The sequence below is a fragment of the Choloepus didactylus genome, chromosome 1 (assembly GCF_015220235.1).
Source record: "Choloepus didactylus isolate mChoDid1 chromosome 1, mChoDid1.pri, whole genome shotgun sequence".
Classification (NCBI taxonomy): domain Eukaryota; kingdom Metazoa; phylum Chordata; class Mammalia; order Pilosa; family Megalonychidae; genus Choloepus; species Choloepus didactylus.
The window spans coordinates 211,786,371-211,814,086 of NC_051307.1; the positions used below are offsets into that span (position 1 = coordinate 211,786,371).

At 43.5% G+C, this 27,716-nt stretch overlaps 1 protein-coding gene across 1 annotated transcript; it reads right to left on the reverse strand.

Annotated features, from left to right (window-relative positions):
- Positions 1-1,814: 1,814 nt before the first annotated feature.
- Positions 1,815-27,454, reverse strand: DNASE1L3 (deoxyribonuclease 1 like 3). Its single transcript, XM_037799004.1, has 8 exons — positions 27,077-27,454; positions 22,753-22,841; positions 19,068-19,157; positions 18,378-18,490; positions 17,585-17,697; positions 15,107-15,264; positions 2,441-2,537; positions 1,815-2,135 (listed from the first exon to the last, which is right to left on the reverse strand). Exons 1-8 carry the CDS (start codon positions 27,215-27,217, stop codon positions 2,022-2,024), a joined length of 915 nt encoding a protein of 304 aa, XP_037654932.1. The 5' UTR covers positions 27,218-27,454; the 3' UTR covers positions 1,815-2,021.
- Between the last annotated feature and the right edge of the window lie 262 nt (positions 27,455-27,716).

Consider the following 27,716-nt stretch of genomic DNA (forward strand, 5'->3'; position numbering starts at 1 on the left):
CCCTGCCTGTAAAATGGGCTTAGGCTAGACAGCGATGAGAGCATGGACTTTGGAGGCAGACCGGCCTGGATTTGAATCCTGACTTTCATGGTACCCAGGCAATTTTGCCTTTGCGGGCCGCTTCCTCCCATTAAAAAAAATATTAAACATTATATTTTATGACTGCATTGATATAAAGACAAGTATATTAATATTATATATTAAATTTGTTTCCTCAACCTAAATGTTCCTTTTCTGTCTTCTGATTTTGAAAGAAGTTAAACATTTTTGTGGGCCCTTAAAGTATTGTGTGTGGGATGGGCCCTCAGCACATGCCTCCTGTGCCTAATGAACAAGTTGGCTCTAGACTCCACCACTCACCAGCTGTGTGACCTTGGACAAGTTACTTAACGTCTCTGGGCCTCAGTTTCCTCATCTATAAAATAGACTACAGACCTCACCTCTTGGTGTTGTGGTTGGAACTAAGTGAGATGGCATGTCATGCCTTCTTAGAATTCATTAGGGCACAGATCAAGCCTTGGAAAATGGGACAGCAAGCCCAATAAGGAGAGGGGGTGACAGAAGTCTTAGCAGCCTTGACACTCTACGGCCTCTTCGACTCCAATAAGACCTCTGAGCTTAATTTGGATGCTCAGAGAAGATGATTTCCCGCTGCTCAAGCAGGCCCTCTTGATTTTATTCCCGCAGTCAGATGTTACATAATTTCAAAAGTTGTTCACAATATATTAGGAAAATAAGCAGAGGACTAGAACTGTGCATATAGGATGCTATACTTTGTATTTTTAAAGGTTATTTGGTGCTTATTTATGCATAGAATTTCTCTTAAGAACACATAAGCTGGTAACAGAGGTTGCTTCTGGGATGGGAAACTGGGGGATGGCAATCGGGGTGCGGCATTGCTTCTTGCTGCTTATTCTTTGGTACTGCTTACATGTTTAGCCATGTTCTTGGACTACTTGAACAAAGAAAATGTATAAGGGAAAACAAAGCAAAACAAACAAACATGACACCTTGGATACAGGCAAAATGGTGCCGTGTTGCTGGTCTCCCATGAGTTTCTTTGGTTGCAGAAAGAGAACAAAAACTCGGATATCTCCAAGCCAACTGGACTTTTTGTCGATGGGGACCCCAGAGAGCCCTAATAACAGCCTTGGTGAGAATACAATGTGGCGAATATCATCCTAGAGGCTACAATAGAGATATGGCATACCTGGGGGTCGGGGACACTTAGCCCAGGCTTCTGGGATGCGGGAGGGGTGGGTGGGACAGAACCAAAGCCCAGAAAGAGGGAGAGCATGGGATGTGCACAGAACAGGAAGTCCTGCTGGGGCATAAAGTGCAAGGTGAGGCCAGATAATAGAGACCCTCCTGGGCTTCCAAAGACTCCAGGGTCTATCAGATGATGACAGGGAGCCCCTGAAGGAGTTATAAGCAGGGGGTGGGAACGGAGGTGGGATGTTGTCAGGTGGTATTTCAAAGGATGGCACTGAAGTTTGCTGAGTTGGCTGAGTTGGAGGAGGACAATTTGGAGGCAGGAAGAGCTGGTGGGAGTAGCCTTCATCTTTCATCCGGGCAAGATGTGCTGGTGGCCTGACCTTGGACAGGAGGAGGCAGGTTCCTAAAACAGTTAATTGCACCCCCAATCACAGGGGTGTAGTTAGGACCTTGGACCTTGGCATTTCTGGTCTCTTCCTAGGAACACCTCATGAAGACAGAAGGCATAAGTTCTTCCTCTTCCTGCAGCCTGTTTGTTACGTGGCAGGGTTGAGCAGTGGCAGTGACAGCTGACGGAGCTCAGGGCACCATTACCATCCTTTTGGACCACAAAAACCTCTTGTTTATTTTTGGACAATTCAGGGACATAGGAGCCCTAGGAATTTGGCTCAGGGTGGATTAAATTCAAGTTGAAAAATGAAAGCTGTTGGATCAGTCTTGTTTCCTGAGTGCAGGGAGCAGTTTATACCTGTTAGAGCTGTTTTATTTAGAGGCGAGAAATGGTTATATAAATGGCACTCTTGTATCTAGGAAAGATTGGCTTTTTTTTTCCTTGGAGCAACAGATTTTTTGCTGTTGGTGAGGGCTGTTGAAGACTGTAGTTTAAATTCAACTGGAAAGTGGTCACTGACATTTAGAGCCTGCAAGGAGGAAAGAGAGACCAATTGGGGAATTAGGAGATGCCTGGGAGATTATTTGACAAATTATTTCATGATGAGCAAATTCAGACTCATGGGAGGAAGATGAAATGCCTGAAGTCACCCAACAGAACACCCTCTAGAGAGCATCATCTGCAGAGCAGCCCAATCTGAAATTTGGGCAGATGCTCAAATCACAGATCACAGGCATTGAGGCTCAAGGTCCAATGGCCCAATTGCGTTTTCAATGTTGACCTCGAAGGGTGGCACCAACCCACCTTCCCAAGAAAGACAAGATGGCAGCTCACCTCCTCTTCTGTCAACTTGTAAGCTTTCTGGAAGTCAAAGACGCGGTTTGAGTCTGGGACCACAGAGCTGATGATCTCTTGCCCTCTAAGCACGATCCTGGAGCAAGGGGAGGGAAGGCAGTCACAGTCAGTGCATCCTGCTGGTTTCTGGGATTCAACTGAGGCCTGTATTTCACAGTTGGAATTGCCTGAGCACTCTGGCCATTTCTTGTGGTGCTCACAGTCCACACCTTGCTAAGCTTCTAACCCTCCAGGGCACTCCCTAAGGCTGCTAAATAGAATCAGCCCTCACCTTGGCCCTGTGAGAACCAGGACAGCATTTCCCACTGTGGGCAGGGACCCCTGGTGGGATTAGAGGAGATTTTACATGACACATGGACACCACATCACATTCAATGGCTTATGTACTGAGAAGGTTGTTGTTCCCTTTACAATTATTTTTTCAATTTTCCCAATGAGGTTTTGGAAAAACTCTCTGTTAGGGGCTGACTCATTTTTAATACCTCTCTATGTACCCATTTTGACAAAAGAGCAGACCACAGGATCCGAGCATTCTGCAGGCAAGAAAATTAAGGCAGAATTAAACACTGTTCAGTTTTCACTGTATTTTTTTCTTTCTTTTTTTTTTAACATTTTGTTTGTCCATTCGTTGATTGATGGGCACTTGTATGGCTTCTCCCTTTTGGCAATTGTGAATAATGCTTGGTTTTTCCCTTTACCTTCCCATCCCCTCCATTGTTTTCTCCCTCTCCTTCTCCTTCTTCATTTTTTTTCTTTATTAGAGAAGTCAAGGGTTTACAGAACAATCATGCATAAAATACAGGATACCCATAAACCATCTCACCACCAAAACCTTGCATTGATATGGAACATTTGTTACATGGGTTTATTTTTAACTTCAACATAAGCCTTCAAGTTGTGGCAAATGATCATCTTCCTATTTACCTCAATATCATTAATTTTTTTTTTTTTTTTTTTTTTCATTTTTATTGAGATTGTTCAGATACCATACAATTATCCAAAGATCCAAAGTGTACAATCACTTGCCCCTGGGTACCCTCATACATCTGTGCATCCATCACACTTAATTTTTGTTCAATTTTTAGAAACTTTTCATTACTCCAGACAAGAAATAAAGTGAAAGATGCAAAAAGAAAAAAAGAAAAGGAAACTCTAAACCTCCCCTATCCCTAACCAACCCCCCTCAATTGTTGACTCCTAGTATTGATATAGTACGTTTGTTACTGTTTATGAAAAAATGTTGAAATACTACTAACTGTAGTATATAGTTTGTAATAGGTATATAGTTCTTCCCTATATGCCCCTCTATTATTAACTTCTAATTGTTTTTGTCATACATTTGTTCTGGTTCACGAAGTGATTTCTAGTATTTGTACAGTTGATCATGGACATTGCCCACCATAGGATTCAGTTTTATACATTTCCATCTTTTGACCTCCAACTTTCCTTCTGGTGATATATATGGCTCTGAGCTTCCCCTTTCCACCTCATCCACACACCATTCGGCGCTGTTAGTTATTCTCACATCTTGCTACCAACACCCGTGTTCATTTCCAAACATTTAAGTTCATCCTAATTGAACATGCTGCTCATACTAAGCAAGAGCATCTACATTTCTTCCACAAGGCAGGAGGGAGAGTCAAAGAAGGTAGAGAGGCAAAAAAAGAGGAAACAAAAAAAAAAAGACAGCTAGGAAGCAGCAAAAGGAAAAATAACCTTAAATCATAGAATAAAGAATCAGACAATACCACCAATGTCAAGTGTCTAATATGCCTCCCCTATCCCCCCCTCTTATCTGCATTCACCTTGGTATATCACCTTTGTTACATTAAAGGAAGCATAATACAATGATTCTATTAGTTACAGTCTCTAGTTTATGCTGATTGCATCCCTCCCCCAATGCCTCCCCATTTTTAACACCTTGCAAGGTTGACATTTGCTTGTTCTCCCTCGTAAAAGAACATATTTGTACATTTTATCACATTTGTTGAATACTCTAGATTTCACCAAGTTACACAGTCCCAGTCGTTATCTTTCCTCCTTTCTTGTGATGTCTCACATGCTCCCCATCTTTCTCTCTCAACCGTATTCATAGTTACCTTTGTTCAGTGTACTTACATTGTTGTGCTACCATCTCCCCAAATTGTGTTCCAAACCACACACTCCTGTCTTCTATCACCCTGTAGTGCTCCCTTTAGTATTTCCTGTAGGGCAGGTGTCTTGTTCACAAGTCTCTCATTGCCTGTTTGTCAGAAAATATTTTGAGCTCTCCCTCATATTTGAAGGACAGCTTTGCTGGATACAGGATTCTTGGTTGGTGGTTTTTCTCTTTCAGTATCTTAAATATATCACACCACTTCCTTGCCTCCATGGTTTCTGCTGAGAGATCCGCACATAGTCTTATTAAGCTTCCTTTGTATGTAATGGATTGCTTTTCTCTTGCTGCTTTCAGGATTCTCTCTTTGTCTTTGACATTTGATAATCTGATTATTAAGTGTCTTGGTGTAGGCCTCTTCATATCTCTTCTGTTTGGAGTACGCTGCGCTCCTTGGATCTGTAATTTTATGTCTTTCATAAGAAATGGGAAATTTTCATTAATTATTTCCTCTATTATTGCTTCTGCCCCCTTTCCCTTCTCTTCTCCTTCTGGGACACCAATGATACGTACATTATTGTACTTTGTTTCATCCTTGAGTTCCCGGAGACGTTGCTCATATTTTTTCATTCTTTTCTCCATCTGCTCCTTTGCGTGTAGGCTTTCAGGTATTTTGTTCTCCAGTTCCTGGGTGTTTTCTTCTGCCTCTTGAGATCTGCTGTTGTATGTTTCCATTGTGTCTTTCATCTCTTGTGTTGTGCCTTTCATTTCCATAGATTCTACTAGTAGGTTTTTTGAACTTTTGATTTCTGCCGTATACATGTCCAGTGCTTCCTTTACAGCCTCTATCTCTTTTGCAATATCTTCTCTAAACTTTTTGAATTGATTTAGCATTAGTTGTTTAAATTCCTGTATCTCAGTTGAAGTGTACGTTTGTTCCTTTGACTGGGCCATAACTTTGTTTTTCTTAGTGTAGGTTGTAATTTTCTGTTGTCTAGGCATGGTTTCCTTGGTTATCCAAATCAGGTTTTCCCGGACCAGAACAGGCTCAGGCCCCAGAGGGAAGAAATATTCAGTATCTGGTTTCCCTGCAGGTGTGTCTTAGAAAATTGCTCCACCCTTTGATGCCTCGGGTCACTATGCTTTTCTGCCCAGCAGGTGACGCCTGTTAGCCTATAATTCTTGACTGGTTTGAGGAGGTATGGCTGTGTTCCCCCAGGCTCTGGGGTCTGGTTCTGAATGGAAAGGGCCCCACCCCTTTCCTCCTAGAGAAGACAGACCCCTCAGGTGGAGGTCATTAGCATTTCAATGGTCTCTCTCTCTGCTTGTGCTGTCTTCATCCTTCCCCGAGTCACAGCCCTGGAAACTGAAAATGACTGGGGCTTTCTCCACTGAGCCAAAAAAGAAACAGATAGTCCACTTCAGACCCAGTCCAAGGCAACCCTACGGCTCTCCCAGGTCAGTCATCACCCAAAGCCTCTGTCTGTTTTTTGGGGCTGCGTACCTGTAGTGAGCAGTTCACACTCGCTACTTAAAACCCCAGTTGGAGCTCAGCTGAGCTGTATTCGCTTGCTGGGAGAGAGCGTCTCTGTGGCACCATGAGGCTCCACAGCTCGGGCTATGGGGGAGGGGGTCTCCCGACCTGGTTCCACAGGTTTTGCTTACAGATTTTATGCTGTGTTCTCGGGCATTCCTCCCAATTCAGGTTGGTGTATGATGAATGGATGGTCTCGTTTGTCCCCCCGCAGTTATTCTGGATTATTTACTAGTTGTTTCTGGTTTTTTGTAGTTATTCCAGGGGGACTACTTAGCTTCCACTCCTTTCTATGCCGCCATCTTGCCTGAGTCTCCAATATCATGAAGTTTTAATTTAAAAGTAATTTGTTTCAGGAGTGCAAATAAAGAAAAATATAAAGAAAAACAATAGTACAGGTTTTGCAGCAATGACAAAAAAAAAAATGGGAATGTGGCACTTAAATGACTAGAGTTTGGAAACATGGACTCAAATGTAGCCCAAGAGGGATGATGCAGTCCGGTGCTACATGGTTCCAACCGAGTGACCGAAGAATGACACGAGCTGTCAAACCGCCGTTTCATGAATATCACGAATATCCACCAACCTTCCCGTGATTCTGACTGCAGATTTTGGGTTCATCAACATCCCCATCTTTAACTTTTGGTTGCTGTTGTGGTGACACATATATAACATACAATGTCCCATTGTAACCACTTTCACATGTACAATTCAATGGCATTGATTACTTTCAAAATGTTGTGCTACCATCACCACTTTCCATTGCTAAACTTTTTCACCACCCAAAACAGAAACTCTTCACCCTTTAAACAATAACTTCTCATTCTTCCTCCCCTCAGCCCTCCTCCTCCCTTCAGAAAGTCTACTTTCTGTCTCTGTGAATTTGCCTATTATGGATATTTTGTATAAATGGAATCATCCAATATTTGTCCTTTGATGTTTGGCTTATTTCACTCAGCACAATGCTTTCAAGACTCATCGAAAACAAGGCTCACTGTTGCATTTATTGGAACTTCATTCCTTTCTATGGCTGAATAATGTTCTATTGTAAGGATATGCCATATTTTGTTTATCTATTCATCTGTTGTTGGGCACTTGGGTTGTTTTCACCTTTTGGCTATTGTGACTAGTGCTGCTATGAACATTGGTGCACAAGTGTCTGAGTCCCTGCTTTCACTCTTTGGAATATATACCTAAAAGTGAAATTGCCAGGTCATATGGTAATTCCAAATTTAACTTTTGAGGAACTGCCAAACTGATGTCCACAGCAGCTGCACCATTCTACATTCCCACCAGCAATGCATGAGAGTTCCAATTTCTCCACATTCTCTCCAATACTTGCTATTTCCCATTTTTAAAAATAATAGCCATCCTAATGGGTGTGGTATCTCATGATTTTGACCTGTATTTCCTTAATGGCTCATGTTGAGTCATGTCCCCCACGAAAGGCATGTTCAGGTCCCAACCCCTGGTCCCGTGGGTGTAAACTTATTTGTAAATAGGACCTTTGAAGATGTTATTAGTTAACAACACGACTGAAGTCCTTATGAACAAAGGAAATAGGACACAGAAAAGGAAGCCACAGGGAGCAGCCAGAAGCTAGAAGTCAATGGAATCCAGGAGAGAAAGGAGAAGATGCTACCATGCACATTACCATGTAACAGAAAAGCCAAGGAACCCCAAGATTGCTGGCCAACCAGGAAATCCCGACCCCGGGAGGAAGCCAGCCATCAACCTCTAAACCATGAGCTAACAAACTCCTGTTGTTAAGCCAATCCATTGCATGTATTTGTTTTAGTAGCTGGGAAACTAAAACAGATCATGATATTGAGCATTTTTTCATGTGCTTATTGGCCATTTGTGTATCTTCTTTGGAAAAATGTCTATTCAAGTCCTTTGCCCATTTTTCAATTGGGTCACTTGTCTTTTGTTGTTGAATTGTAGGAGTTCTTTATATATTCTGGATACTAAGCCATTATCAGATAAATGTTTCCCCCAAATTTTCTCCCATTCTGTAGGTTGTCTGATCACTTTCTTGATAATGTCCTTTGACACACTGTTAATTTTTAAAGCAACTCAAAACTAAGCTCATATATCAGGTTGAGGATTTGTTAAGGCCATTCGTTCAGACCCAGCTGGCAAAGGACAACGTAGTTAAGGCTCTCCTGTGTTTTATTCTGGTTTTCGACTTCTTCTAGCTATGTGTGCAGTGAGTCACCAATTCATGTTATGTGCCCTCGAGGCTCGTCCAGTGCATGGGCCAGACCTGGGCGTCTTTGCATGCCCACCAGTGCTCAACACATGGTAGGTGTTCAATAAATAAATATTTGAACACAGAATAAAGACTGGAATTGAGACCATCTCATCTAACTTCCCTTACCAAAAATATTTTTATGGCTTTTTAAAAGTCATAAAATCTACACATGCTGTGATGGAAAACATAGAAAATTCAGAGCAGGAACATAATAAACTAATCTTTTAAAAATCACATGTATAGAGACGAATGAAAATGAGAACACAACATACCAAAACCTATGGGATGCAGCAAAAGCAGTGCTAAGGGGGAAATTTATAGCACTAAACGCATATATTAAAAAGGAAGAAAGAGCCAAAATCAAAGAACTAATGGATCAACTGAAGAAGCTAGAAAATGAACAGCAAACCAATCCTAAACTAAGTAGAAGAAAAGAAATAACAAGGATTAAAGCAGAAATAAATGACATAGAGAACAAAAAAACAATAGAGAGGATAAATATCACCAAAAGTTGGTTCTTTGAGAAGATCAACAAGATTGACAAGCCTCTAGCTAGACTGACAAAATCAAAAAGAGAGAAGACCCATATAAACAAAATAATGAATGAAAAAAGTGACATAACTGCAGATCCTGAAGAAATTAAAAAAATTATAAGAGGATACTATGAACAACTGTATGGCAACAAACTGGATAATGTAGAGGAAATGGACAATTTCCTGGAAACATATGAACAACCTAGACTGACCAGAGAAGAAATAGAAGACCTCAACCAACCCATCACAAGCAAAGAGATCCAATCAGTCATCAAAAATCTTCCCACAAATAAATGCCCAGGGCCAGATGGCTTCACAGGGGAATTCTACCAAACTTTCCAGAAAGAACTGACACCAATCTTACTCAAACTCTTTCAAAACATTGAAAAAAATGGAACACTACCTAACTCATTTTATGAAGCTAACATCAATCTAATACCAAAACCAGGCAAAGATGCTACAAAAAAGGAAAACTACCGGCCAATCTCCCTAATGAATATAGATGCAAAAATCCTCAACAAAATACTTGCAAATCGAATCCAAAGACACATTAAAAAAATCATACACCATGACCAAGTGGGGTTCATTCCAGGCATGCAAGGATGGTTCAACATAAGAAAAACAATCAATGTATTACAACACATTAAAAACTCGAAAGGGAAAAATCAATTGATCATCTCAATAGATGCTGAAAAAGCATTTGACAAAATCCAACATCCGTTTTTGATAAAAACACTTCAAAAGGTAGGAATTGAAGGAAACTTCCTCAATATGATAAAGAGCGTATATGAAAAACCCACAGCCAGCATAGCACTCAATGGTGAGAGACTGAAAGCCTTCCCTCTAAGATCAGGAACAAGCCAAGGATGCCCACTGTCAACAGTTATTCAACATTGTGCTGGAAGTGCTAGCCAGGGCAATCCGGCAAGACAAAGAAATAAAAGGCATCCAATTTGGAAAAGAAGAAGTAAAACTGTCATTGTTTGCAGATGATATGATCTTATATCTAGAAAACCCTGATAAATCGACGATACAGCTACTAGAGCTAATAAACAAATTTAGCAAAGTAGCGGGATACAAGATTAATGCACATAAGTCAGTTATGTTTCTATATGCTAGAAATGAACAAACTGAAGAGACACTCAAGAAAAAGATACCATTTTCAATAGCAACTAAAAAAATCAAGTGCCTAGGAATAAACTTAACCAAAGATGTAAAAGACCTATACAAAGAAAACTACATAACTCTACTAAAAGAAATAGAAGGGGACCTTAAAAGATGGAAAATATTCCATGTTCATGGATAGGAAGGCTAAATGTCATTAAGACGTCAATTCTACCCAAACTCATCTACAGATTCAATGCAATCCCAATCAAAATTCCAACAACCTACTTTGCAGACTTGGAAAAGCTAGTTATTAAATTTATTTGGAAAGGGAAGATGCCTCGAATTGCTAAAGACGCTCTAAAAAAGAAAAACGAAGTGGGAGGACTTACACTCCCTGACTTTGAAGCTTATTATAAAGCCACAGTTGTCAAAACAGCATGGTACCTGCACAAAGATAGACATATAGATCAATGGAATCGAATTGAGAATTCAGAGATAGACCCTCAGATCTATGGCCGACTGATCTTTGATAAGGCCCCCAAAGTCACTGTACTGAGTCATAATGGTCTTTTCAACAAATGGGGCTGGGAGAGTTGGATATCCATATCCAAAAGAATGAAAGAGGACCCTACCTCACACCCTACACAAAAATTAACTCAAAATGGACGAAAGATCTCAATATAAAAGAAAGTACCATAAAACTCCTAGAAGATAATGTAGGAAAACATCTTCAAGACCTTGTATTAGGCGGCCACTTCCTAGACTTTACACCCAAAGCACAAGCAACAAAAGACAAAATAGATAAATGGGAACTCCTCAAGCTTAGAAGTTTCTGCACCTCAAAGGAATTTGTCAAAAAGGTAAAGAGGCAGCCAACTCAATGGGAAAAAATTTTTGGAAACCATGTATCTGACAAAAGACTGATATCTTGCATATATAAAGAAATCCTACAACTCAATGACAATAGTACAGACAGCCCAATTATAAAATGGGCAAAAGATATGAAAAGACAGTTCTCTGAAGAGGAAATACAAATGGCCAAGAAACACATGAAAAAATGTTCAGCTTCACTAGCTATTAGAGAGATGCAAATTAAGACCACAATGAGATACCATCTCATACCGATTAGAATGGCTGCCATTAAACAAACAGGAAACTATAAATGCTGGAGGGGATGTGGAGAAATTGGAACTCTTATTCACTGTTGGTGGGACTGTATAATGGTTCAGCCACTCTGGAAGTCGGTCTGGCAGTTCCTTAGAAAACTAGATATAGAGTTACCATTCGATCCAGCGATTGCACTTCTCGGTATATACCCGGAAGATCGGAAAGCAGTGACACGAACAGATATCTGCACGCAATGTTCATAGCAGCATCATTCACAATTGCCAAGAGATGGAAACAACCCAAATGTCCTTCAACAGATGAGGGGATAAATAAAATGTGGTATATACACAAGATGGAATACTACACGGCAGTAAGAAGGAACGATCTCGTGAAACATATGACAACATGGATGAACCTTGAAGACATAGTGCTGAGCGAAATAAGCCAGGCACAAAAAGAGAAATATTATATGCTACCACTAACGTGAACTATGAAAAATGTAAAACAAATGGTTTATAATCTAGAATGTAGGGGAACTAGCAATAGAGAGCCATTAAGGAAGGGGGAGCAATAATCCAAGAAGAACAGATAAGCTATTTAACATTCTGGGGATGCCCAGGAATGACTATGGTCTGTTAATTTCTGATGGATATAGTAGGAACAAGTTCACAGAAATGTTGCTATATTAGGTAACTTTCTTGGGGTAAAGTAGGAACATGTTGGAAGTTAAGCACTTATCTTAGGTTAGTTGTCTTTTTCTTACTCCCTTGTTATGGTCTCTTTGAAATGTTCTTTTATTGTATTTTTTTTGTTTTTTGTTTTTCATACAGTTGATTTAAAAAAGAAAGGAAAGTTAAAAAAAAAAAAAAGAAAAACAAGGAAAAAAATATGTAGTGCCTCCTTGAGGAGCCTGTGGAGAATGCAGGGGTATTGGCCTACCCCACCTCCATGGTTGCTAACATGACCACAGACATAGGGGACTGGTGGTTTGATGGGTTGAGCCCTCTACCATAGGTTTTACCCTTGGGAAGACGGTTGCTGCAAAGGAGAGGCTAGACCTCCCTATAATTGTGCCTAAGAGCCTCCTCCCGAATGCCTCTTTGTTGCTCAGATGTGGCCCTGTCTCTCTAGCTAAGCCAACTTGAAAGGTGAAATCACTGCCCTCCCCCCTACATGGGATCAGACACCCAGGGGAGTGAATCTCCCTGGCAATGTGGAATATGACTCCCGGGGAGGAATGTAGACCTGGCATCGTGGGATGGAGAACATCTTCTTGACCAAAAGGGGGATGTGAAAGGAAATGAAATAAGCTTCAGTGGCAGAGAGATTCCAAAAGGAGCCGAGAGGTCACTCTGGTGGGCACTCTTACGCACACTTTAGACAACCCTTTTTACGTTCTAAAGAATTGGGGTAGCTGGTGGTGGATACCTGAAACTATCAAACTACAACCCAGAACCCATGAATCTTGAAGACAGTTGTATAAAAATGTAGCTTATGAGGGGTGACAATGGGATTGGAAAAGCCATAAGGACCACACTCCACTTTGTCTAGTTTATGGATGGATGAGTAGAAAAATAGGAGAAGGAAACAAACAGACAAAGGTACCCAGTGTTCTTTTTTACTTCAATTGCTCTTTTTCACTTTAATTATTATTCTTGTTATTTTTGTGTGTGTGCTAATGAAGGTGTCAGGGATTGATTTAGGTGATGAATGTACAACTATGTAATGGTACTGTGAACAATTGAATGTACGAATTGTTTTGTAAAAAAAAAAAAAATAAAAATAGCCGAATCATTTGATTGCAACAGATCATCCTAGCTTGTATATAAAATTTTTAAATAAATTTAAAAATAAATAAATAAATAAAATGAAAAATAAATCACATGTAATCCATCATTTGGCATATAGGTTTATAAAATATGTGGTCCTTTTAGTAAATACTTTTTTTAACCTGTTTCCCCACCTCATCTGATCTATTATGAACACTTTCCTTGTGATTTACTGTTCTTCTACACCGTTATTTTTTATCATCCCCCCTCATTTGCCAGGGAAGAAAAATGGAGTCAGGGAAAGGACTTGACCTGCCCAAGGTCACACAATGGGCCTGTGTGATTGGCACGTGGCCGTCTCCAGCGAGCTTTGCTGGAAGCCCCTCAAACAGGGTGGGGTGGGGGTGAGGCTGCAGTCTGGGAGCTAAGCCTCCTGCACACTTCCCCACCTCGATTCTGATGCCCCCAATGCTAGGGCTGTTTCCACTTCTGAGAGCTGGAGCGAGGCAAACGCCAGCCCTGAAAGCTCTAAGAGGAACAAAGGATGTCATGGGGTGGAAATGAAAGCCAGACCTCAAAACTTGAGAAGTGGGAACTGTTTCTCACAGACGGCCCCCTTGTGCTTCCTCGGCAGCAGGGTGAGCGCTGGGAACTGCGGCCACCCATGAGACCAGGGCTCCGACGATTTTCCCAGTCTGTGGTCTCTGCTTTGCACCAGAAGCTCGCTAATGTTCACATGTTTCAGGCACCCCCACCTTGCTCCTGAATTAAGGAGTAAAGGTGAAAGCCACTTGAAAATCCCCGAAGAGCCCTCACAGTTACAAGGGAATGTTTTATGTTAATGCATTTGTTTGCATTTAGGTATGTGCAACAAAAACTTTAAAAGTATAAATACCCTTGCCTTGACTGGTCTCATTTTTAGGATTTTACCCTGAACAATTCATACAACTATGCACAAAAGGCATATGTGCTAGTTTGTATATGTTACGTCTCCCAGAAAAAGCCATATTCTTTGATGCAATCTTTTGGGGGCAGATGTATTAGTGTTGATTAGGTTGGAACCTATTGGTTCAGTGTTTCCATGGAGATGTGAATCAACCAACTGTGGGCGAGAACTTTCATTGGATTATTTCCATGGAGGTGTTGCCCCCCCCCCATTCAGGGTGGGTCTTTATTGGATCACTGGAGTACTTTAAAAAGAGCCACACAGGCCCAGACACAGAGCAGCTGCAGCTAAGAGAGGATAAAATGGCCCGAGAGCAACATTTTGGAGAATGCCATTTTGAAATGCAACCTGGGAGCAAGCAGATGCTAGCCATGTGCCTTCCCAGCTAACAGAGGTTTTCCGGATGCCAATGGCCTTTCTCCAGAGAAGGTACCCTTTGTTGATGCCTTACCGTGGACACTTTATGGCCTTAAGGCTGTAATTTTGTAACCAAATAAAACCCCTTTATAAAAGCCAATCCATTTCTGGTGTTTTGCAAAAGGGCAGCATTAGCAAACTGGAATAGCATATATCCAATGTTCATTGCAGCAGCATTTATAACAGCAAACCATTGGAAATAGCCTAATGCCCAACGACAGGAGATTGGGTGAATAATTTGTGGCATATCTTGGAGATGGAATAATTCGCAGCCAGTGAATGTATCAGGCACTTATACAATGTCTGTACTAGCAGCTTTACATATGTTACCTCACTTAATCCTCATCAGATCTCCATGAATGAGGGACTGTCACAATCTCCATTTTACAGGTGAGGAAACTAAGGCATGGAGAGCTTAAATCTTTTGGTCACAGACATAGTAAGTGGTAGAGTCAGGATTTGAACCCGGGGCTGCCTGACTCTAGAGCGCGTGCTTATCATTGCTAAGCTACAGTGTGCAAAGCCATTGCAATTTGGTCATGCAGTTCTGAAATCTAACTGCCTGTTCTGCAACCAGTGTGCCCTGGCGATGCTTTGTCTGCTCAGAAGGGGGGCACATTTTCTAACCCACACCAAGGCACCACAGGACAAGTCAAGAATTGTCCCCAGATCTGCCGCACTGAAAGCCTCGTGGCACAAGATTCCCCTCTGGTTCCCTTTTGTGCCACTAACGCTTCCCCATAGCCCAACGCTTAATAGATGCTCGATAAATTCTTGTGAACTGAATGAACGAATGTATTCATAATTTAAGGAATGAAGAAATGAATGAGTCTTCATTTTGCCCTGCTATTTACCTAGCAGAGGTCCGGGCAGAGGCTCATACCTGTCATATGCACAGTTGGTGCTCCCCTTGACCGTGGTGTCCTCTTGGTCCCCGATCAGCCAAACGAACCTGGGGTCGATCCTCAGGCGGATGCTCTTCCAGGACTTCCTGGGGACATAGCTGCAGTCTGCGTTGAAATCGCCCATGAAAATGAAATTCTGAAAGAACCATTTTCACGTTGCTGCAGAATGCTTTGGCTCGGGACTGCTAACCATGACTCTGCCTCCCACGCCCAGGAAACAATGGGGTCTGTCTCCATTTCTTTTTGCTTTTGAAAAGGAGGGGCCACGGTGTAAAATTGAGTCACAGTTTTGATGAGTATTTGACAGGCGGGCGCGTACAGGGGAGGGTGTTCTTAGTGGGAAGGAGGGTGTGTGGGGGAGCTGCTCCTTCCTGCTCTTACTCAGCGAGCATCTGTATAATCCAGCGTACAGAGTTAGACGGGGATGAAAGAATCCTGCTCATGTATTCCCACACTTCTTTTGTCTCTGGCTTGAATTATTGCAGGGTATAAACATAAGAATGAATCAATGCCTTTTGCCTCCAAGCAAGAAAAATGAACATGTGTGGTATATTTGACGGCTTTGCCTCCGCTCCTTCTGTCCCACTGTTTTGAACCTGGGCCCTTTTCCTGTGGAAATTCTATCTATTAGAGAAGGTGGGGAGTAGGGGTGGGAAGGAACAGAGTCTTACAGTGAGCTGTCCACCTCCACCCCGAGGCCACCAACAGAATCTTTCTGTCATGGGAGTGTTTTTTCTTGCAGGGCACTTGGAACAGAATTTTGCCTGTTCAATCTAGAGGAAGGGCCGGATTTCCTGGTTTGTGCTAAGGTTTGGGGTTATTGCTGACTTTAGAGTTTTCTTCAGAAACATTTTATTTGACCGCTGCGATGATGGTTCCCCTTGAGACTGACGAGTGCACTCGAGGGCAGGATGACACCCTTAAACTGAATGATTATAACTTCTTACTCATAAAAGGCATGATTTACTGGGCACTCTCTATGTACCAGGCCCAAGGTTAAGTTTTTTGTAAAATTTACTTTAACTCTCACACAACAAGCACTAGGAGGTAGAAGGGACCATTAGCCCCGCCTCACAGCTGTAGAAACTGTGATCAGGGGAATTAAGAGACTTGCTCAAGGTCACAGAACTGGGAGGTCAAGTGGTGAAGTCAAGAATTGTCTCCAGATCTGCCTCGCTGAAGCACAAAATTCCCCTCTGAATCCCTTTTGCACCACTAACGCTTCCCTAGAGCTCAATAAATTCTTGCAGACTGAATGAATGAATGCATTCATAACTTAAGGAAAGAAGAAATGAATGAGCCTTCATTTTGCCTTGCTATTTACCAAAAAGCAATGAAATGCACTCCTTGTGTTCTCCAAGCCCCTACTCTGAGCAAATGTGTCCACATGTCACTTGGCCCATTTTGCACTTTGAGCAGAGAACCGCGGAGAAAAAAAGGGGGGTGGGGAAGTCATATCCTTAAAGGAGGAGCAAGATGTGTGGAAGAAGAGCTCCCTGGAGCACTTCCACATTTGCCAGGAGCTTTCATGGACCCTCATGGCCACAGGTGGTGGCATCCTTGTTTTCCAGAAGAGGAAATAATTGAGGCCTAGAGGGATGGAGGATGTATTCCTCCTGCTGAAAACAGCACCACAAGTTTCCTTGGGAAGCCTCCCCTCGCCCCACTAAGCCCATGAGGTTTGGCAGAGCTGACACAGAATTAGCCAATCACAGCATCTCAACCCCCTGGTTCACAGTGATTGGCTCAGGGACATGTGACTTAATCAGAGCCAATGAGACTCAATCCCAGGGCATTTATCTTACTTTGGGAAAGAGAATTTGTCAGTTGGCCTGGAGCTGCTGCCAGCCATCTTGCTACCTCAAGATTAGAGCTGGCTTGAGAATGGAGCCCACCCAGAGAAAAGGAGAGCCAAGAGATGGAAGGAGAGAGGAGAGAGGTAAACCAAGCCCCGATTACATTGTCTGAGTCCTGGATCCAGCTATGCCTGAACTACTCATAGGCATTTCAGTTACACAAGCCAATTATTTGTTCCCCCTTTTTATGAGCCAGTTTGAGATTCTGTCACTTGAAACCAAAAGTTTCCTGACCTCTCTGTGCTTCACCCTCCTCAACTGCAAAGAGGGACTGATAAAAGGACCTACCTCATGAGGTTATTGGAAGGATTAAATAGACTTGTGCATGCCAAGCCTCAGAACAGTGCCTGTCATGAGCTATTCACCCAGTAAACGTTGGCAGCCATCATTAGTGGTGCAGTATATGAACTCCCTGACCCACATGGATGGTATCAGGGCAGATTTAGCAAGCGGGATATCTAGGGCCTATAATGAGACTATAACATGATGGTGGCCTGCACAAGCCTTGACCCCCTCATCCTTCCCTGGGAGTCATGCCCACTCGAGGACAAGATTCTGCTCCTGCTAGATGGGAGTTGGACAAACACAGTGGGCTGTCACCTCAGCCTTCCAACGGCGTTTCACATCTATGTAGACATCAGCCAGCTCATCGATCTCTTTAATGGACGTCTCAGGAGTGGTGTGCAGGGGGATGATCACAAAGTCCTTGATAGCTGAGGACAGGAGAGAGGGGAGGTCACACACTTCCCCTGTCAAAGTCACAGGAGCACTGCTCGGTGGGGAGCAGGATCTCCCTCCAGAAGGCACAAGTTGCATCATCTGGGTCCCCCCATTTCCAGAGGGTTCCAGCCAGTGGCTGGGATTTGAATGCTGTCAGGGTCATTACGTGGCTTATTTTTCATAATGAAAGCCTCTTTTCTCCCACCTGCCCTTCAGGGGTAAGAGAAACTGTTAGACAGTGTTCCTTGCTGGCATTGCGGGTATTTTAATTTTCCCATTTTGTTTTTTTTTTTTTTGTAAAAAAATAATGAGCCTATTTGGCTTTGGGATTAGGGAAAAATTTTTTTTCTAACTTGAAAAATTAAGTCTTGTCAGTTTGTACTCCTTTTATAATCAGGAAAAAAAAACCCATAAAAGTTATTTTTAAAAATAAAGTGGTCTTGTGCAGAGAGTCTAAAAACCTTCCTCTACCAGGAACCCGTGCCTTGCCCATCTGCTAAGTGTAGCTGTCACGTTCTGAGCACGTCCTTTGGGGTTTCTCTCTCCTTCTCCCCCTGGATCCCCACCCCTGCCTATGAGCTGGGGGCTCACATTCGGGGCTGCTGCCCACTCCTGGGGTCACTGGGAGATCTGGCCACTCTCATCATGGGTGGGAGGGGCCTAAGGGTCTCACCCGTGTAGGGTGACTGGAACCAGATCACAAAGGGCTCCCGGGAAAACACATCTGCGTCTCCATTCTGATAGTCGTGGTAGAGGTAGCTTCTCTTCACAGACACCAGTTTTTCCCTAAAAGAGAAAAGAGGAAGCCCTCTCAACAAAGTCAGTTCTGTGTTCTTGCTTCTTTCAAGAAAGAAGGCTCCCATGGCTTCGTTAGGATTCTATGACTTTGTTAGCTGGAAGGGATTTTTCCTCGAGAGCAAGGCTGGGTCAACTCTTCTCAGTGGCCAAGACCCTTTGGGAACCGCAGGCCTGAGCCATACTCATTATCTGAAGCACCCACAAGTTAATGTGCAGACTTAAAAAAAGAATCATTTAGCAGGAAGGAACCAAGAATATGAAGCTCAAGAGTCAGCAATGCTGGGAAGCTCAGGTTTCCTGGACCAGGACTTGGCTATGTAGAAGAAAGGACCCCTGAGCCAAGGAAACCACTGATCCAGTCAACAAGTAAGGTGTAAGGAAGCTGCTTGTTTTTTCTAGCTTGAAGAGTTTGCATCAGACCCAATTTTGACAGCAATTATTTTGATCAATATTGAGAACTGCTGCAAGAAGAAAATCAGGTTTTGAAAAAAAAAGGCATGTTGATTTAATTCACAGTCATCATTTATAAATGGGCCATCCTCCAGGAAGCATAGATTATACTTACTTGTAGAGAAAGGCATACTGTTCTTTATATGTTTTTCTTCCAAGCCGAGAGCTAATCACGTAGCTGTATGTTATGCTTCTCCTTGAATTTCTATAAAACATAAAGATTTCACGTTGCTTCTTAAAGAATAAATATTCACACACTGCATATGTCCTCCCTTCTCCAATCTGCTTCCATATGCCCCGGCATCCTGTGGAAGGGCTACTGTTCATCAGCATCCTTGCTTCGGTGGTAGGTTGAACTATGTCCTCCCCCAAACACCTTTTCTTGTTCTTAGTCTGCATTCCTGTTTTTGAGAGCCCATTGTAAATGGAATCTCTTGAGGATGTGGTTTTAGCTAGGGTGTGTTCCAAATGAATGAGGGGGGCCTCAATCCGATTACTAGAGTCCTTGGCAAGTAGAAGAAATCCAGAAACAGAGAAAGACACAGGAAGGAGCCTGAAACCAAAGTCAATGGAACCGGAAGAAAAAGATGTCGCCATGGGATGGGAAAGCTGAGGAACCCACAAATTATCCAGTGAGGAAGCAAGACTTCTAGCCTCTGAAACCAAGAGCCGATAAGTTCCTCTTGTTTACGCCAACGCATGTGTGGTATTTGTCATAGCAGCTAGGAAACTAAGGCACCTTCTTTGAGTCTGATAAGAAGGGTCATGGTTGATTGGCGATGTGACACCAGCCGGGATCTTTAGAGCTATTATTTCTTGTCCTTGTAAATTATAGCCTGCAAATGCAAAACTGGCATTTGAACCCAGTTCTGATTCACTCCCAAGCCCACACACTTGAGCCTGCAGGCCATAGGCAATTCAAATCAGAATCAGTCCCAGATCCCTCTCTGGTCCACGGCTGAGGCTGCAGCTCATAATTCCCGGTGTAGTAAACCTCTTGGGGTTACCCCATCCATGCGCTGCTCGTGAGCATTTATTACATCATAGATTCTTAGTAACATCTTAATTGAGCATTTTCTCCTTCTCTGAAAATCACCAGGCAATTTCTCATAAGCCTGGGAACTGTGATTTCCCGTCAGTTGTTTATATTCTGGGGGCTGGAGATACAGATGACCCCACCCCTCACCTACACTAGGGAAACTTGAGTCTCTCTGAGTGTTTGCCAAACCAGCTGATAACTCCACCGTGGTTACAGCCTGACACAGTTTCACTCCATCTGCCCACAAAATGTTCTAGGGCACATCTACCGCTGTGGCATATTCTCAGATTTGGTTGGAAAGAAACAGAAGGGGTATTTGGGGGTACCAAAATCCCTGGTACCTCTGATGTGTGTTTGACAGCAGACTCACCACTGGGGCCCCAGATGTGTGGACCATGGATCCAGCTGGGCTTCCCACCTGGGAAGGCTGTTCCTGCTTTGAATCTAGCCTGCCAAGGCCTGGACTGGCAAACTTCTTGCAGTGACTCAGCTGCAAGGTGACCAAGGGCCTTCTTGGCTTATGGGGGATAAGGGGATGAATAAACAGGCTTGGCTTTGCCTCGGGTCCATGGCACGGTCTAGGCAGGTTAGGGAGCATCAAGACTGAGGCCTGTGTGGTGGAAAGATCTGCCCTATACCAATGGTGGGGAGAGGTCTGGAGCTCACCTGTCCCCTCAGTCCTCCACACTCCTGGAAACTGACTGGGGCCCCTCCAAGGAAAGCTGAGTGGCGTCAGAATAAAGCGTAGGCTTTAGAGTCAGGAGTGACCCAGGTTCCAAAGGTTCCAAGGTAGGCTCAGCCACTTATGGGCTGGTGACCTTGGGCAGGTTCCTCCTCGCTGTGTCTCCTTTCCCTCAGCTACATGGGGCGCAGTAATAGTACCTACCCTACAGGGTTGTTGTGGAGAGTGCATGAGAAAGCACCTGCAGATTGGGTAACAGGAGGCCTGGCTCTAATTGGTTATCATGTGGCACCCTGGACCATTACCTGTCCTTGTAATGCTTCCTTCCCTTCCCCTCACTGGTATAAGAAACTGCTAGCACTTATTGAGTACTGCTATATGCCAGGCACCATTAAACCACTTACATGCATGATTTAATTTAATTAGCACAAAACCTCAGGAAAGTGGGTTCTATCATTAGCCCCATTTTACAGACAGGTAAAACGAGGCTCAGCGAGCTTCGGTAACTTGCCTGAGGTCATGGCAGAGCCAGGATCCAAACCCAGGTGGTCTGAGCAGAGCCTGGGCTCTTAACCCCTACCACACTCTCTCAGAATCCAAGATGAATTCAGAAACAGAGGATTAGCCGAGGCTCAAAAAGAGATGCTCTGCTACAACCAGTTATTTTCAGATGAGAAACAGAGGTCCAGGCAGGGGTGGGGCAAGTCCAAGAGGCCCCTGTGTAAAGGACAGTGTTCACAGCTGTTCCTCCCCATACATATTGAGTCTGGATTGCCCTGTATTTTTAAAAATATTGTGACTTTTCTTAATTATCAAAGTATAATATTGGCCAGATGTTGCTGTTTATTAAATCTGGGAGGTGAACACATGGCTGTTTATAATAATCTCTGTGCTTTTAAGTATGTTTGAAATAGTTCATAAGAAAAAGACTGGGGGAAAATGTAACATCTTCACTGTAGAAAACTTGGAAAATACAGAAAATATATAGAAGAAATTACATTTAAATTCCTTGTAAATTTGTACCCTGAGATAGCCACTTTCAATATTTTGGTGCATTTTCTTTGGATCTTTTACATGTGCTTTTTTCTTTAACAGAATTGAGCTACATGGTACATATTATTGTGTACCTAGTTTGTTGTTGCATCTGCAAAAGAAACATTATACTAGAGGTTTTAAAAAATTAGAGTGTACCAGAATCACCTGGAAAGCTTGTTAAAATACAGATTCCTCTGTAACAGATATTTTCATTCAATAGATCTAGGGCATATGAATATGCATTTTTAACTCACTCTCTGGGGTGATTTTCAGGTGAGTGGGTCTACTGATCATTCTTTGAGAAAGAATATAAATCATAAATGTCACCCAGTGTCATTTAAAACTATTTGATGGGCATTACTTTTTTGTTTTTATTGATTTTTAAATTATGAAATTAATTCAGACTTGTAAAATAATAGAAAATAAGAAGCAAATATTTCCCACTTCTTCAGTGACTGCCCCCTCCAGCCCCATACTGGCCTCCAATCCCACCCTCCAAAAGTAACCACTATTAACAGTTTGGAGGTCATCCATCCAGTCTTTTTTCTACACCCATGCAAACACAAACACATGCTTTGCAAACACATACACGTGCTTATTCACGTACAATGTAATGTGATGACTGAAATGGACTACTCTACCTACAATTCTGAACTTGCTTTCTGCAATTTACCGCTGCCATCTTTCCATGCTGGAATACAGAGCTCTAATTTCCTCTGTAGCAAGCATATTTAATGGCTGCCAGTGGACATATAATTTTATTGAACCTTTCTTCTATTGTTGGCATTCAATCTTCTCTTTATGATGGTACCTCTCAGCCCAGCCTTTTGTCTGCTTTCGTTTCTCTCTCTGTCCTGACTCCTCACGTTTTTCCCGTTTCACTTTATGAAACATATTAAAACCAGCCTGCTGAAAGTTCTCACCACTGTGGCTGATAGCTGGAATCCTGGGCCGCTCTGGCGACGTGTGGCCCCACTCTAAGTTTCAGTTCCCCTGGGCTTGCATTTGACCTTGAATGACAGAGGGCCTGGCCCCCGTCCTTACCTGTTCAGCCTCTCCATCAGCATGGGGCAGATCATGTTGTTGCTGTCCTTGATTTCCATCAGCAGTATGATGTCACAGCGTTTGATGACCTGCAGTGAGAGAATGCCCAAGCGTGTGAGGCCATGTATTAACAACAATATAATAATTATTATTAATAATAGAATCTTTCATTGGGCATTTATTATATTTTAGGTATTGCATGGGTGCTTTATTAAATTAATTTTATTTCTTCCCTGAAAAGATTCTCTGAGATAGGTGCTGTTAAGTACATTTTAAAGATAAGGAGTCTGCAGTTCAGGGAAAGCTAAGAAAGTTATACAAAATCATCCAGCTGGAAAGCGGCTGAGGCAGAATTTGAATCTATGCAATCCAAGTCCAGAGCCCACTGTCATGACCCCTGCAAATTCTACCTCTCAGCTTTGCTTGATCAACTACAACTAAAATAAGAGATATTTATTAAACCCTTAGTAAGGGAAAGGCACTGTGCTGGATGCTGCAGAAATAAAGAGGCATAAAGATAATGATAATAATTGAGTAAGGACAAGGTTGGGGTGAAGAAGTTAATGTTTTATTCAGCAAGCAGTTTAAGGTGCCAACTCAAAAGGGACACATTAGAGGGTATCGGTGACAGGAAAATGTCCTCATAGTTTTGCTAGTTCCCAAGGCACTTGCCAAGAACTAGCATGTATTGTGAGCTTCCTCTGAGCCTCACAGCAACCCTATAAGAGACTATGATTATTGGCTCACCCAACAAAGCAGAAAACCAAGCTCAGAGTGGTTGAGTGACCAGCTCAAGGTGGTACAGCCAATAGGTGGCAGAGTCAGGATTCGAACCCAGGTCTGTGAGACTCCAAAGCAAACCCTGCTGAACTGTTAAATACAGTCCCTGCCCTCACTATAGAGAGAGACAAATGGAAACAACTAACTGTAATGTGAGGCAAATCAAATTTGTGCTAAATAAGAGTCATAAGCTGTGGGAGTTTGAAGGAATAATTAATTTCTTCTGCTAGGAGGATCAAGAAAGGCTCCAAGGAACAAGTGTCATTTGAAGAGGCCCTGAAAGGTGAGAAGGGGCTCAGTGGGCAAAGAACACAGGAGCATCTCCTTCCAAGTGAGCCTGGAGACCAGGGTGCAGATCAAGCCCATGCACCTTGGTGACCACTGGGGCCTTTCTGTGTATTCTGGTGAGGTCAATGCCACAGAATTTGTTGTTCAGGGATAGGGCATCCCTAAGGTTAATTTTATCCTCTCACACAACCACCATAGACATGGAGGAGAATAATACCACTGACGCTCTGTCTGCAGAGCATGTATTCTTGTTCTGTCTCCAGAAGGGCAGAGAGGGCAGAGCCAGCAGTGCTCACTCATCCAGGACCTCCCTCCCTGGCAACTGGGGGCTCAGCCTTTCAAAAGCTGCCCCAGGCTGGGGACCCAGCCAGGGAGTGACTGGGAAAGAGGACAGTGGGTTTGTTTGAAATCCATGGCATTAGCCATGCAGGGTTCACCAGGGAGAGCTGGAAGCCCTTCATTAAGCCAGCCTGCTGATTTAGTTACTTGTGGCTGTCAGACCTTTCTGGAAGGCACTTTAGAGGATGTATCAAAAAATCTTTAAAAATGTAGATACCCTTGGATCCAGTCTTCCCAATTTGAGGAATGTGTTCTACTGTAAAAAAAAAATCCACTACTTCACTGCACCTCAGTTACCGCATCTATAAATTGAGGGTGATAGTCCTTCACAGGGTTGCTGGAGGATTAAGTGGGTACTTAGTGCCAGCCATATAGGAGGCACTCAAGAAATTAATATTATTAGTTTTATTGCTTGTACCGATCAAAGAGGAAGATGCATTGCAGTAAAAAATTGGAAACAGCTTAAGTACCCCCAAATAGGAAAACTTTAAATCAAGTATGTTGCAAACACAGGAGCAAGCATTCTACAGCATTGAAAGTCATGTTTTAAAGAATTATTAACAACATGGGAAATACTTCTAATGCAAAATCAGACCACAAAACTGATGATATGGGTGGCTTCCATCCCGCAAAATAGGTTCAGATTTACGTATCACTCAGAAGATTCAACTTACACTCACAGTAAGGACCTGGGATATAGCAAGCAGTCCTGAAATAATTATCATGTGCTCTAAGTGGTAAGAAAATGAAGACAATGCCTCCCACATCCACCGTCGGTAGCCCCAGTATCTGGAAGCATGGCTGGCACATAGTGTACTTTCGGTAAGTATTTTTTGGATGAATGAGGTCTGCTGTTTAAGGGCACAAGCTAAAGAACCGAACACCAGGCGGGGTATGGCATCTGGAGGACGGTGCTGTCGGCAAACCCAAGAAGGCGAACGCAGGCCTCCTGGACTCTCCAACCTTCCTAATGAAGGTAGTCATGACGACAGCAGGATGCTGCAGAGCTCACCTCCAAAGTGGTAAATCAAGTGTGGAAGAGTGGGAAAGGCATTTCCACTTATCAAACTGGGTTATTAAATTGGGTTTGATCCTGGTTCTTCCCCTTGCTAGTTATAAAACTCAGACAAGTCACTTAACCTCTCTGAGGCTTGCTTTTCTCATTTACAAAATGGGGGTAAGGTCACATAGCTCATGGTATCCAATACAAATATAAAATGACTGGCCTAGAGTAGGTGCTCAGTCAACAGACCCTAAAAATATTACTATTCAGAATGCCTGGGATTTGGGTTTGGCTGTAAACACTCTGGGGGTGACTCTAGCAGAGTTTGGGGAGGGCCTCTGTTTGTAGGATGTGTCTGCAGCCATGGGGAAGGTAAGGAGGGCTTGATGAAGACTTGAGACACTCTTGGTGTTAGGTGTGATGGGCTGCCCAGCAGTTGGTCCCCTAGGGCATGACCACACTGGGGAGATGCCAAGTGTAGGCCACCTACCATGGACTCACCAAGGGACAAAAAGACAGCCTTTTAAGACTGTGGTGACATTTCCTGGGTTGAGCAAGTGAGGGAGGTGATGGGAACTCAACAGAGACTCAGGCTCCATGGGGCCCTGTGTGAGGAAGTGGGGAAAATAGTTTCCTTGCATGTCAGAATTCCCTCTTGAGCTGGGGAGCCATGCTTCCCACAGGCTTGGCATGGCTGTCACGGCTAAACAACAACATCTAAATAATTATTTCACCATCCAAAGGGCAGGGCCAACCTGGGCTGGGAGGATCATCTCAGTGAGAACAGAGCCTGTCAGTCTTCACTCGACTCTACTTTGCCTAATAACAACTACAGCTCTCAGCTGTGAACACCTGCCTTGTCGCAGGCCTGCCGTGGGCCTTATGCTTCTGGAATTCTCCCAGCCAACAGGGGCTGTGGGGAAAGCAGCCCCATTTCGTGAATGGAACTGGTGGCTGAGAGAGGTGAAGGGAACTCCCGAGCTCACTCAGCTGGCAAGTGGGAACTGAACCCGGGCTGCCTGGTGTTAAAACTCATCGTCTTTCCACCACACCATGGCGCCTCTGGAGTTTTCTGAGGTAAAACCACTCCCATCAGAGCCCTAGGAAAGTTTCTAATTCCCAGCATCAAAAATAAATTAACCTGTGGGATAGAGTCAACCAACTCCAGAGAACTGTGAGCACCATCCCAGGCATCAGTCGTATCGCCCAAGGAAAGTGTTCCCTGAGAGGAGAGAAAGATTAGAATGGAGAGACGGGAGGATGAGAGAAAGAGAGAGAGAAAAAGAGAAAAAAAGAGAGGGAGGGAGGGAGAGAGAAGAAAAGAAAGAAAGAGAAAGAGAAATATGAAGGAAGGAGGGAGAAGGAAGGAGGGAGAAGGAAGGAGGGAGAGGCGAGAGGGAAATGTTGTGTTGCATTGGTGGTTAAAAGGTAAGATTAGGTTGGGCTGGCCTCCCAGCTCTACCACTCACCAGCTCCATGATGTTATTTAACCTCTACATCGGGAATAATAATCTGTCCTCATAAGGATAATGAAATGAAATTGTATGTAAAGTGCATGACACACGCATTCAATAAATGGTAAAAAGAATCCATAATACCCAACCCTCACCTGGAACTCACAATGAGCCCTACTCTGTTTTAAGAGCTTTGCATTTACCAACTCCTATATGCCTCACAATTCTGTGAGGGAGACACTATTATCCCCATCTTAAGGAGGATGACACAGGGTACAGAGAGGTAACAGTTACACAGATTGTAATTGTTGCCATTGTTGTTACAGAATTCCAAGCCAGCTGCAGCCTTCGCCTCCAAGGGCTGACTTGAGTTAAATTCCTCCAGAGACCCAAAGTCTGAAGGCGGCCGAGAGAGCACAAGGGGTGTCCAGCTATCGTGGTGACAGGGAAGGGGGCTCACCTTGACAATGACTTCCATGGCCTCCCCGTTGTCCTTCTTGGTTTCCCCAAAGGACCTTACGTTGAAGGAGCAGATCCTCAGGGCCAAGGCACTGCTGATGGTGAGGAGGAGGAGAAGCAGGGGCCCCAGTGTCCGCGACATCGCAGGAGTCCTCCGGCTTCAGGGCTTGGTGAGAACACAGTGGTGGTTGAGAGCCAGGATCCTGGCGCTTCCCTGAGCTCTGCTGACTTATAAAGCCTGCAGATAACAGGAATTACTGGATTCCTGGTTGCTACTTTCACTTCTCTGAGGAACTGAAGATCACAAGTTTCATTCCCCAAGGAAATGGGCTAGCCTTCAGGAGCCCCTGTTTTTATCACCCTGGGGAGGAAATTAGTCCGCCTAATTTAGGCTCCGTCCTCACCCCAGAGCCAGCTCTGGCATTTGGTCATCTCTCCTGTGCCTTTCCTTTTTCCTGACAGTTGACGAACTCGGAAGTGTGGTCCACCCCAGAGGGCATGATGGAGCCTTCTGCTGGGGGACAATTAGGCAGGCGGCAGCGGGAAATTCTGCAGGGTTTCTGATATCACAGGGATTTGGAGGTCAGCTGTCCCTGGACACACCCAGATGCTAACTCTCTAACTGCCCTAATGAGAATAAA

What these genes read in the sequence shown, in the direction of transcription:
- DNASE1L3 (XM_037799004.1), bottom strand. Translation starts at nt 27,217, where the DNA reads ATGTCGCGGACACTGGGGCCCCTGCTTCTCCTCCTCCTCACCATCAGC. An exon ending in CCATGGAAGTCATTGTCAAG is followed by an intron (nt 22,842 to 27,076) that starts GTGAGCCCCCTT and finishes CTCTCACTGCAG; the next exon opens with GTCATCAAACGCTGTGACAT. An exon ending in CAGTATGCCTTTCTCTACAA is followed by an intron (nt 18,491 to 19,067) that starts GTAAGTATAATC and finishes TTTCTCTTTTAG; the next exon opens with GGAAAAACTGGTGTCTGTGA.